The following is an 11,101-nucleotide window of genomic DNA, read 5'->3' as shown; positions in this document are numbered from 1 at the left end:
AAAACTCACGTTTGAATCATCAGTGGCAAACTCTTTAAATATAAAAAACGTATTTACAGGCTGTGAGTCAGAAGCACCAGACTGTCCTTGCAAAGTTGGAACTGCCCCACTTTATAGAACAGCCTTTTAGCACAGACCCATTATAGGCTACTCTGCAGGTTCAGGAAACAGTCCTCCATAAAATGCGTCACACACGGCGGGCTAGAGTGAGCGGCGGCCGGTAGGCTAGAGTGAGGAACGGCACGGCTGGCAGTCTTGCGGCAACCACATGTGACGACACCAGGCTAGACCAACATGAGCTCATTTATGGCTGTATTATTTAATTCATGCAAAGTTACGTCTTTATTGGGACAGGACTTTACAGATTATTTTTAGCTGACTCAGACTTCACGAAACTAATGATGAACATAGACAACAGAGAGAGAATGAAATACAGCGCTTTTATTTCCAACATGCTTTCATTCATGGCTGTATTATTTAATTAATGCAAAGTTACGTCTTTATTGGGATAGGACTTGACAGATTATTGTTAGCCGACTCCGACTTCACAAGACTAATGATGAGCATATAGACAACAGAGAGAGAATTAAATACAGCGCTTTTATTTACAACATGCGCTCATTCATGGCTATATATTATTTAATTCAGGCAAAGTCTTTATTGGGACAGGACTTGACGGATTCTTACGTGACTCAGTGAGTTTGTCTCTATTTCTTAGAGACAAGCTGCATAAACTAGCTACATTTCAGGCATTTATGTAACGCATCTAATATGTGCATTAATGGCTGTTATGTTAAATAAAGTTTACTAATTACAGCAAAGCAAGTAAGTATGCTTTACCTATGCACGCCGTTGTTGTTGTCTCCTCTCCCCTCAGACGCCAAGTGCTGCAATGGCGATCCTGCGCGCAATTCTCAAAACACCCACAAGATGGTGCCGTTTATCTGTGAATCACATATTACATAACCGATTATGGTAAAATGCTTAAATATCAGGAAAAATATCGGAAAATCGATATATCGGTCGATCTCTAGTTTTATGCGACGTGCAGCAAGTGTATGTTAGCTGATGTCCCGCCGGTTCATATATACGCAATCTAACCTCCGAACCACGCAGCAGATTCGTTCTGAATGAATTTCTTCCCAAATCATCCCTCCCTAACATTTTCGTCTCGTTTTTATTCGTTGATGAAAATGTCAATAGATTTACGTCATAGTTTTTGTCATTTAAAAAGTTTTAGTTTATCGTCTTGTTGTCGTCGGTGAAAAAAATGTCGTTGACGAAAATTATTCGTCAACAAAATTAACACTGACTGGGAATGCTACTTTTAAAAGCGATGGAAAATATTACATTGCTCATTTTAATGAGTAACTATATGCAGTGCGTCCCTAATTTTTCTCAGTGGTGTAATGTAAGAAAGTAATAATACTTTGTTACAGTACTTAAGTATTTTTTTGGGAGTATCTGTACTTCACTTGAGTTTTTATATTGAGTAATATTGTTTAATATTATTATTGTTTAATTAAGTTTAATATTGAGTATATGTCTGTCATTATTTTTATCTAAATACAGCAGAAGTTGTATAGTCATATTATGATATAATCACAAAGTTTTAGGCACATGAACAGTTTTAGGATACTGTGTTTAGATACTGACCTTCACAGATAGCAGAATATTCTGCCGTACAAAAACAGGGTTCACACTAAATTAGCTCTGTTGTTACTGCGTTTAATGCATGACCGCCTGAACCTCCATTAACTGTTTGTTAATTTAACCAGGAGAGGGCAAAAAAGTCATTCAGATCCACATCATATAACTAATTAAGTTTTGCCAATCTACTGCGCTCATAAATCATGTGCATTTATTGGATTTTACACCCGTCTTCTCATACTCTCGTGCTTGGCTTCTCTCTGTGTTTTGGTTTTGTGTAAAATGCCAAACCCTTACAGAAAAGTACTGTGATGGGACCATGGTGCAGTGGGGTGCCACGGTAATGAATGATAGCCATATTCATGTACAAATGTACTCTATCTATAGAATTCCATGTTGCTTTTTTTATTTTTTGCTTTGGAGCTTCAAACTGTGCTGGACTCTCTAAAGATCTGATGAGCAGTCAATATTGACACAACTTGAACTGAATGTTATTGATCACCTAGGGAAAGAGATCCAAATTGATCTTCGTCTTTGCTTTAAAATCTAGTGAGCTGTCTTGATTTGATTGAACAGATTTGTTCATTATCGAATGGAATAGCATTATTTGTAATCAACATTTCTCTCAACTCATTCTGTCAGTGTTCACCTGAGTGAGGGATGCACAGAATTTGCTCAAAACAAAGTATCTCGAAAGGCAACATAATTTTGCTGCATATATTTTGGAACAGCCTTCAGACCTTTGGTGCCTTAAAATGCTGTAGAGCATTTGTGGGCGGCTTCTTTTATTTGAAGGGAAATCTTGTGATCTACCAGTCTCAGATGTGCTCTATATAATTATTTTTTGTTTGTTATCTGACTGTTTTGTTTGATTTTGTGTTTAATAGAGTCACCTGAAACAGATGCAGTGATGGACATGGGCTCGGCAGAACCTCTAGACTCAGAAGTTCTGTATGACTGTGTGATCTGTGGTCAGAGCGGCCCATCTACTGAAGACAGACCCACAGGACTGGTGGTACTGCTGCAGGCTTCATCAGGTATCATGCACCTTTTAATATTAGCAATGTATCTGTGTCTATTTCAGCAGTGGTCAATCATGGCTCCAGACTAAGGCCCAATCCCTATTCTACCCCTTAGCACTTCCCCTTTCCCCGTTCACGTGAAGGGGTAGGGGTGTCTCGATTCTCTTTCGGTCAGAGGGTAGGGGGAAGGGGAAGGGCCAGATAGCACGTATAGTAGTGGTGTCCCAATTCTTAGGGGAATATTTTCCCCCCTACCCCTTGACACTCCGTTTCAAGGGACAAGGGGAAGGGGTAGGCGGAGGCGGAGGGGTAGGGGAAGGGGAAGGGGTATAAATAGAATTGGGATTGGGCCTAACATTTGAGAGCAGTGGCACCAGCGCCACTAAGTTCTACAGATGGTGGCATCAGGAGCAGATTTGGTAGCGCTTGGGGTGGTGTGCGGGAGTATTAAAATATAGATCATTTAATCATAAAATTACTATAGTTTTGCATTAATAAGTGCAGTTACTAATAATATTACATGTTCATTTCTTGTTTATTTTTCTTTTGTTTATTGTTTATACAGATTTGAAAGTAAAGCACTAGCTTGAGTTAAGATGCATAAAAATGTACTGTTATTAACAGTAACAGGTGCAAAATCTAATTTTTATATAGAAAATTTATATATTCCACTCTTATTAAATGTACCATTATTCTTCTAGTATATGGAACTGACCAACTTCAGTGATTGTGTGGTTATGTGTGATTTAGTAGCAAATTGAAGAAAAGTTTGTTTTTCAAGGCACTTTGTGACTTTCTTACTTCATACACAAAAAAGTGTAACATTCTGACAAAATCTGATTGCTTGATGATTTTATATTTTATAATAGTGATTTTATAATTTCAAAATATAGAGAAATTAAATGAAATGAATGACTAATAAGCCAATAAGTGCTCCTCTGCTGCTTGTCTACTGGTTATAATTGTGATTTGATGTAATTTTTACATTTTACATAAGTGTTTGTTTACCACAAAGTATATTTTGGTCATCCCATTAAAAATAACATTCAAATTGAATCATTTTAGAACTTTAAAGTGCTGGAAATAATTGTGTAAAATACTTGAAAGTCATTGAAAATTGCTTGAATTTCTTTCTCAAAAGGTTGTACAAACCCTGAAATGAATGATGTAATGCATTCAACTATTTCTACCACAACACCATGGTTATAGTTAGCCTACGTCAGGAAACCAGAAGCAGTAACGCTATGTCAGCGCTGTTTATAACAGAGAATTCTGTGCAGAATTTGAATGCTTCTTACTAGATCTCGCAGCAACCTTATCATTGTGCGGCGATTTCAAATGCTTCTCACTGGATCTCGCAGCACTGTTCAGTAACAGTGTCACAAAATCAACTTTGGCTCCCGAGTAAAGCTGTTCTGAGCTCGGACAAGTTTGATTGCGTCGCGGTCCGAGCTGATAAAGGATCCGCGCTGCACAGCTGAAACGACTGAAGCTGAACATTGTTTTGAGTCGTTAATAGGCGCTGCCGGTGTGCGTACGCTCATAGAAAATGGGCGAATTCCAAACTGCTTTTTTGCGTCCCCTTGAAGGGCACTTCGGGAAGGGGACGCCATTTGTAGGGACGTTCCAAACGAAAGTGAACAACTGAATCCCTTTACGAAGGGCCCTTCCAGAAGTCCGTTAGTGAAGGGAACATGTGATGGTCACTTCACGGAAGTGATTTCCGTTTGTGATCATGTGATCTTCAGTTAGGAGATCTTGTGATGCTTTTTAAAGCAAAGCTGACGTTGATTTCGACTTCACATGCAAATGTAAGTATAGGCCAATTACATTTATTTTAATGCAATTCAAAATATTTTTCATCAGTGATAGAAATATGATTTAAGACGGTAGTGTTAGCAAGTTTAAGCAAGTTTAGTTTGAAAAAGTTTAATAGTAAATAAGACACAATTAGACAATATTTGAATAAAATGATAATAAAAAGAAGAAATATTTATTTGCAACAACTGATGAAGTTCTGAATGCTGCACGCACGTGCAGCATTGCCAATTTAGCATCTGGTCTGTCATTCCCTTCACCAAGGGAGGGAATTCTTATACGAGACAGTAATGCCCTACACCCTTCAAAGAACACACTTCAAGGGCTCTGCCCTTCGAAAGAAGTAGGGCATATGGATGCTCACTTCTTTTTGGAATTCGCCCAATGTGTTCAAATTTTACGACAGCCTTCATTGTGTAGTTTAGGCTGACATTACAGAATCCCTCATATTATCTTATTTAATGAAACCCGTTGTCAGTAACACTAGGTAGCTAAACTTCAGTGAGTTTTTAAGCCACAACTTTATCTTAGATCCTGGACTAAGTATTTGGAAGTAGCATATATATATATATATATATATCTCTAAGCATTCAAGGTAAGCATTCATTTAGTATGTTCTGTTTATTGCTAAATGTGAGGATCCCTGCTTTGTGTTTAAGGAAATCACATCCAAACGTTATATTTATCAATGCACTGCATTGTGCATTGCTGCATTGTCTATACGATGGATGGGCTTACTTGGGACTTTAGTCTGCATGTCTATGATTAGCAATTTTGTTGTGTTGTGTTATTGTATTGCGGCCTTGTGGGAGCGTACACAGATTGAACATGAGAGGGCCAAGGATTGAGCCTTGAGGGACTCTGCATGTTATGGAGGTCCAGTCAGTTTCACGGTTGCCTGTGTTGCCATACTAGCTATTGCTTTCTAAATTTCTTCCAAGCAGACACCATATTTAAAGTCATGATGCATAGGTCACTAGAGAGAAGTCTGCTATTTGTATCAGAAGGTCCAGTTTGACATTTTAAATAAACACTTTGAACAAGCTTCTCCAAAAAATGTATATTGTCATGATTTTCTCATCCCAAACCAAAACTGCATATTGTACAATTGTAATCCATTCAATATGTTGCACTTATGGTCCTAAATGTACATTTACGTTTATTTGTATAGTGCTTTTCACAATACATAGTTTTAAAGTAGCACAGTATATTAAACGTACCGAACATCACTGTGTTTTTGTTTGTGTTAAATTAAGTTTGGTTTCTATTCTATTCTAGGTCTATAACAGGCAGTAGGACAAGAGTGTAGCATTACAGCTTTCCATCTGCAGGTGGCAGATTGTAGTGATCCAGATCACTGGAGCTCTTTAACTCTACATTAACCCACCCATGACTTTAACTCCACCCACTTTGCACGACTACTTGTTTTAACAACAGTGTTTAATTGCTTCATTTATCAAGCATTGTGAACTCTTAGCAGGTAGACTCGCAGGTAGTTTTCTCCCACCCCAGTCCTGTGATAAAATTAACATTCTGTTTTATGAATAATCACTGGTCTATGATTTGTGACTTTAGTATTCTTAAAATGCCTCAAGGTCAAGATGGTAATTTTGCTGTGTTTGTAGCAATTTTGTCTGAACCTATAGAGCTGGAAAATCAGTTCTTGTAGATTTGATGGATTAACAGGCTGCTGATTTGGTCTATTTTACATTTTTATTGCTGAGTATTCAGTATGGTGGGATTTGGAGGCAGCGTGAAGAGTTTTGACTTTGTCATGGTACTTCATTATAGTATGCAAATGGAGAGTGTCATAAATATGATGATGGCAGCTAATTGGCATATGATTGGCATTTCTAAAGAGTGTGTATGTGTGTGTATTTCAGTGTTGGGACACCGCTGTCATAGTGACACACCAAAGCGATTGCCTACTACGGATGAGGAACATATCTACCCTGAGGACACATGTGGAGCGGCCCATGATGTTAGGCTCTCCCTTATGCAACGCTACTTTAAAGATGTATGTACCACATATAAACACTCATTCTAAAACATTTGTTTTTTGTTGAGGCATATAAATACAATATGACTGTCTAAGCATACAGTTTCATTAGGGTTACATACTTTAATAATGCAATAAACCACAAGAGGCCAATGCATTACAGTGATATAACCATGGCTAAGGGTTGTTAGGCATGTAGTAAAATCACTGTCTTGGGTGTCTTATTGCTTTTATAAAATGAACAATTACAATAAACAATTATTCTGCCAGGTAATGGAGCTCATTATCCCAACTGTAGATAGTTTACAGCTGCTGCATTAATGTTGAATTCAGCTGTGCCATCAAAAATGTGTGCATATAAGCTATTTTACAGCAGCTTAAAACATTCTTATTGTACATTATTATAGTATTACATACATTATTATCCTCACCTTGCAAACTAAAGCTTTATTTTAATTTAAAGAGTTTAATACAATCAAAATGTAATGTTATCTCTTTTATTAGCTCATGAATGATGGTTAGTTCTTCTTTTTCATTTTCTTATGCTTAATTTCCCAGAGTTCATGTCTGCAGTCTGTGTCTATTGGCTGGGACGGGGGCGTGTATGTGCAGACGTGTGGCCACACTCTGCATATAGACTGTCACAAGTCCTACATGGAGTCCTTACGGGTAAGAATCCATCAACTCTTTATACTGAACACTATACTGTAAAGAGCTTTAACTTATCAAGTGACTATTAGTTGAGACTCTGCTCTGAACCTCGTTAGAGGTTCATTCACCACTGTTTCTTCTCAGCTGAAGCTTTCAGGGAAGCGTTGTGCTTATGCTAATAAGGGCAGTCTGACATCATCATCTGCTTAATAATCTAACATGAGCAGACAATGATGTTCAGAGCGAGAGAAGGGGGCTAAACAGGGCTGTCCTTTTAGCTGTAGAGTTATCAGCACTTTAGTCTCAGCATCAGGTGACAAACACAAGGCTGGGATGCATATTACACACAAAAATGGTAAGAGCTTCCTTTTAAACGGTTATAATCTCCAATCTGATTGGTTAAAATGATGCAATTTGCTAAGCAGTCTGACTTACGGTTTTTGCCTTCCGAGTGAAAACGGAAATAAAAATAGCCATGCGCATATCATTTGTGCTGTTGTTTTATCAACAAAGTAAAAAATGCACAAAAAAAGCTTGTGACGGAAGTATCAGAAGATGACACTGAAATGGAGCAGTTGCTCATATAAGACTGCATATATCTGCCTATTATAACTTAATCTTGTCCTGTGTGCAAAAGTATTCATGAGACAATAAAAATACTCGTGCAGTGAAAAATTTTTTTAATTTTGTTTTTAGAATTTAGATTTTGTTAGGCTGTTTCGCTGTTAGGCTGATTCTGCCATGTGATACCACATTTATTTGCATTAACGGTTTAGAAAGGTTTTGAAACCTATATAACAGATCATATCAAACGGATACCATTACGTCTATTTTTGAGAATGAGTCATCTGCTAAACCTCATTAAATGAACAGTGTCGTATATGTTTGTTTTCAGAATGATCAGGTCCTTCAGGGGTTTTCTGTGGATAAAGGCGAGTTCACCTGTCCGCTGTGTCGTCAGTTCGCCAACAGTGTTTTGCCCTGTCGTCCTGGCCGTGGGATGGAGACGGGCGCCTGGCACACACCCAGTAACAAGAGCATGTCCACACTGGTGAACGAAGTGGAGGACCTTCAGGAGCAGCTGGGCATTTTCCCAGTAAGCGCCAGCCTAAAGCAGAGAGATCCCATACTGGTATTTATTAGAGCGCTCTCCCCTCCCCTCTTTTCTGTTCTGTGCATCTCATCGCTCCATCCTGATTCAGAGTAAGAACTGGTGTGCCACTCACCTCCATGTGATCCTTCATGCCCCGCCGAACGTTGCTGTGGTTTAACAATCTTATAGCACAAAATCTCAAGCTAGTATCATAGACTTGCATGTCAGGCCATTAAACTCTGCTCTGAAAATCAGAGAAGCCTTCACAAAGTGACTTTTTTTTTTTTTTTTTTTTCCCTCCCAGGTGGAGTCAAATCTGAGTAAAGAGATGGAATCTGTTATAAAGGACATTAAAAACACCACGCAGAAAAAATACATGGATTATGGGAAGAACCCAGGGTCACCTGACAATGACTTCCTTTTCATGTACTCCGTGGCCAGGTAAGAAAGAGCCATGAAATGCATTTTTTTTTTTTTTTTATATAAGCTCGAGTTTTCTCATTATGTGTGCTATTAGAAGGAAGCTCAATCCATTTTGGTAGCAGTTGTTTCCCGGAGGAAGTGTGTTGCTTGTGTTAATTCAGCATCATTGACGAAAGGAAAAATGGCATATTGACGATATTTACCTGCTCGTATAGTTTGTTCTCAGATCAGTGGTTTGTCCACATGGGTTTATTAAACATCATCTGCTTTTTTGTTCTTTGAATCGTTCCTTCGTTTGTTTATTTGTTCTTAAATTCTTTCCATTCTTTTTTGTTTCTTTTGTTTGTTGCTGCTGCTCGATGTTTAGGTTGTTTTTCTTTCCCTTTGTTCTTTGCTTCTTTCACTGTCTTTTGTTTGTTTGTTTCTATTGTTTACTTTTCAGCTTGTGCTCTTCTCTTTGTTTTTTGTATCTTTCATTCTGTGTTAGTCTTTTTTTTTTTTTCTTTGGTCATTTTTTTCATTCTCTTCTTCTATTTTTTTGTTAATTTGTTGTGACTGGTTTGTTCTTTTTAGGGCTGGACCAGAAAATTCGATTATTCGAATATTCGTTCAGTGGGTGAATCCGTGTATCATTCGATCATTCGTTTTTTGATTTAATATTGAAAGTAGAAAAATGAAAAAACAATAAATGCGTTAAGAATCCATACAACTGCAGCAGTGGAGGACTATTATTCTGCTGCGTGATACTGCGGAAGAACTGATGAAGGCACGGTTTGATATTCGGCTGACCAATCAGCAGAAAGGGGCGTTTAATTCCCGCCCATGTGTAGAAATCGAATATTCAAGCTGTTTTTTCATTTTTCCACCCATGAACGAAAAACGAAAATTTAAGCTGAATTTTCGTTTTTCGTTTTTTGGATAAAAACAAAAAAAAGGAGCCGTTTTCTCATTTTTCTACTTTCAATATTAAATCAAAAAACGAATGATCGAATGATACACGGATTGGGTTGACATTTGTTTTCAATTTTGATATTCGAATATTCTTTTTTTTTTTTTCGCAAAACGGTTCTCATTTGCGCTTGAATATGAATCGCCCATGAGTGAACGTCATGAACTTCATGATTTAGTTCATCTGGAAGAGAAGACAAAAATGCAGAAGACCTCAGCTGTGCAGGAGCACTTTAAATTGAGTGAGGCAGTGTGCCAAATATGCGATTTGAAACTGGCCTACCACAACAGCACATCCAGTTTTGCAAGTAGTACGCCTATAGTATATTGTTGGTGTAAAAAAAACGAGCTGCTTTTATCCGCCATGTTAATCAGTAATTTTACACATGATAAAAACGTGCACTTAATTTGCTTGGAAAATACTTGCGAATACAGCAGTCATAAAAAACGTACAGTAGCCCAGCCTAATAATAATTTGTCTATATTAAAAGTATTGCTCTTAACAGACCTGTGTGTTTTGTATCACTAGTGCAGTGTCCGTTCTCGGAGCATATAAGCCCTGCCCGCGTGAGGCGCGCCGCTTCTGGCTCGCGCTGTTCTGTAGTTTATTAAGTTTATTAATTCTGAAAGTGTTGCGTGTCCATATTGCACCAAAATGTGACACTGCACTCCCTTGGGTCCGCAGCAACACATCCACCACGCGTGAAGTCGATTGGATGAACGATTCTCGACATAATAAAAATGTAAACAGACAGACACACAGAGATTCCTGCCTTTATTACACCGTGTCTACACCGGACGCGACAGTTGCCGCGCCGTGCCGCAACAGCTAAAGTCTGTCTACACTGGATGTGAAAAAGCGACCATTGAAAATCATTTGAAATTTGTATCAATACGTCATAAATAGAACGCAGCAGCAGTTTTCTGTCGGGAATTTGTCGTGTCGCGACGCGCCGCATCCAGTATTGACAGCATCACTGATTATAATGAGTTCTATAGTATTTTGTCGCGCCGTTCGCATCCGTTGTAGACACGGGGTTAGAGAGAAGAATATGTTCAGCCCCCTCCCTTCGAAGCTTCGAATATTCGGTGTTGATTACTACCGAAGCGTCGAAGCTCAAAAAATGGTATTAGGACCAGCCCTAGTTCTTTTATTTCTTTGTGGTTTTGTCTGTCTCTCTGTCTGTCTGGCTGTATCTGATCACATTGTACTGGATGATGGTGTCTTTGTTTAGTCTGTTAACTTCATCTTGACAGTTCAGTGATTACAGGCTGTCCTCCTGCTCCCACTCCAGCATCTTTGGTTCTGTCCTGTCTTTAGCAGGATGATGATTCTCAGGCCTTTAGCCCCTCCACACCTCTTTCCTTCAGTCTGTGAGCAGCTGTCTCTCTCTCAGTCACTTATCAGTGGCAGCCAGGTGGAAGCACGCACCAGTGCATTATCTGTGTGAAATTACCTTCTTCTCTTCTCTTCTCTTCTCTTCTCTTCTCTTCTCT

General features: G+C 38.6%; 1 protein-coding gene across 2 annotated transcripts in view; it reads left to right on the top strand.

The window, feature by feature from the left end:
• LOC107657401 (ubiquitin protein ligase E3 component n-recognin 3) overlaps positions 1 to 11,101 on the top strand; it is an 81,254-nt gene that overhangs the window by 41,007 nt on the left and 29,146 nt on the right. Inside the window, exons 26-30 of one of the 2 annotated variants that reach the window (XM_016445457.1) lie at positions 2,538 to 2,687; positions 6,374 to 6,507; positions 7,048 to 7,158; positions 8,036 to 8,236; positions 8,538 to 8,674. In XM_016445457.1, the coding sequence (XP_016300943.1) occupies positions 2,538 to 2,687; positions 6,374 to 6,507; positions 7,048 to 7,158; positions 8,036 to 8,236; positions 8,538 to 8,674 (733 nt within the window). Of the gene's footprint in view, positions 1 to 2,537; positions 2,688 to 6,373; positions 6,508 to 7,047; positions 7,159 to 8,035; positions 8,273 to 8,537; positions 8,675 to 11,101 lie in introns of both variants that reach the window. The other variant, XM_016445456.1, reaches the window with a different exon arrangement.

The sequence above is a fragment of the Sinocyclocheilus anshuiensis genome, unplaced genomic scaffold (genome assembly GCF_001515605.1).
Source record: "Sinocyclocheilus anshuiensis isolate Anshui unplaced genomic scaffold, SAMN03320099.WGS_v1.1 scaffold355, whole genome shotgun sequence".
NCBI classification, from domain to species: domain Eukaryota; kingdom Metazoa; phylum Chordata; class Actinopteri; order Cypriniformes; family Cyprinidae; genus Sinocyclocheilus; species Sinocyclocheilus anshuiensis.
The sequence above is the reverse complement of the archived record's forward strand: the minus strand, read 5'-3'. Positions and strand labels throughout refer to the sequence as shown.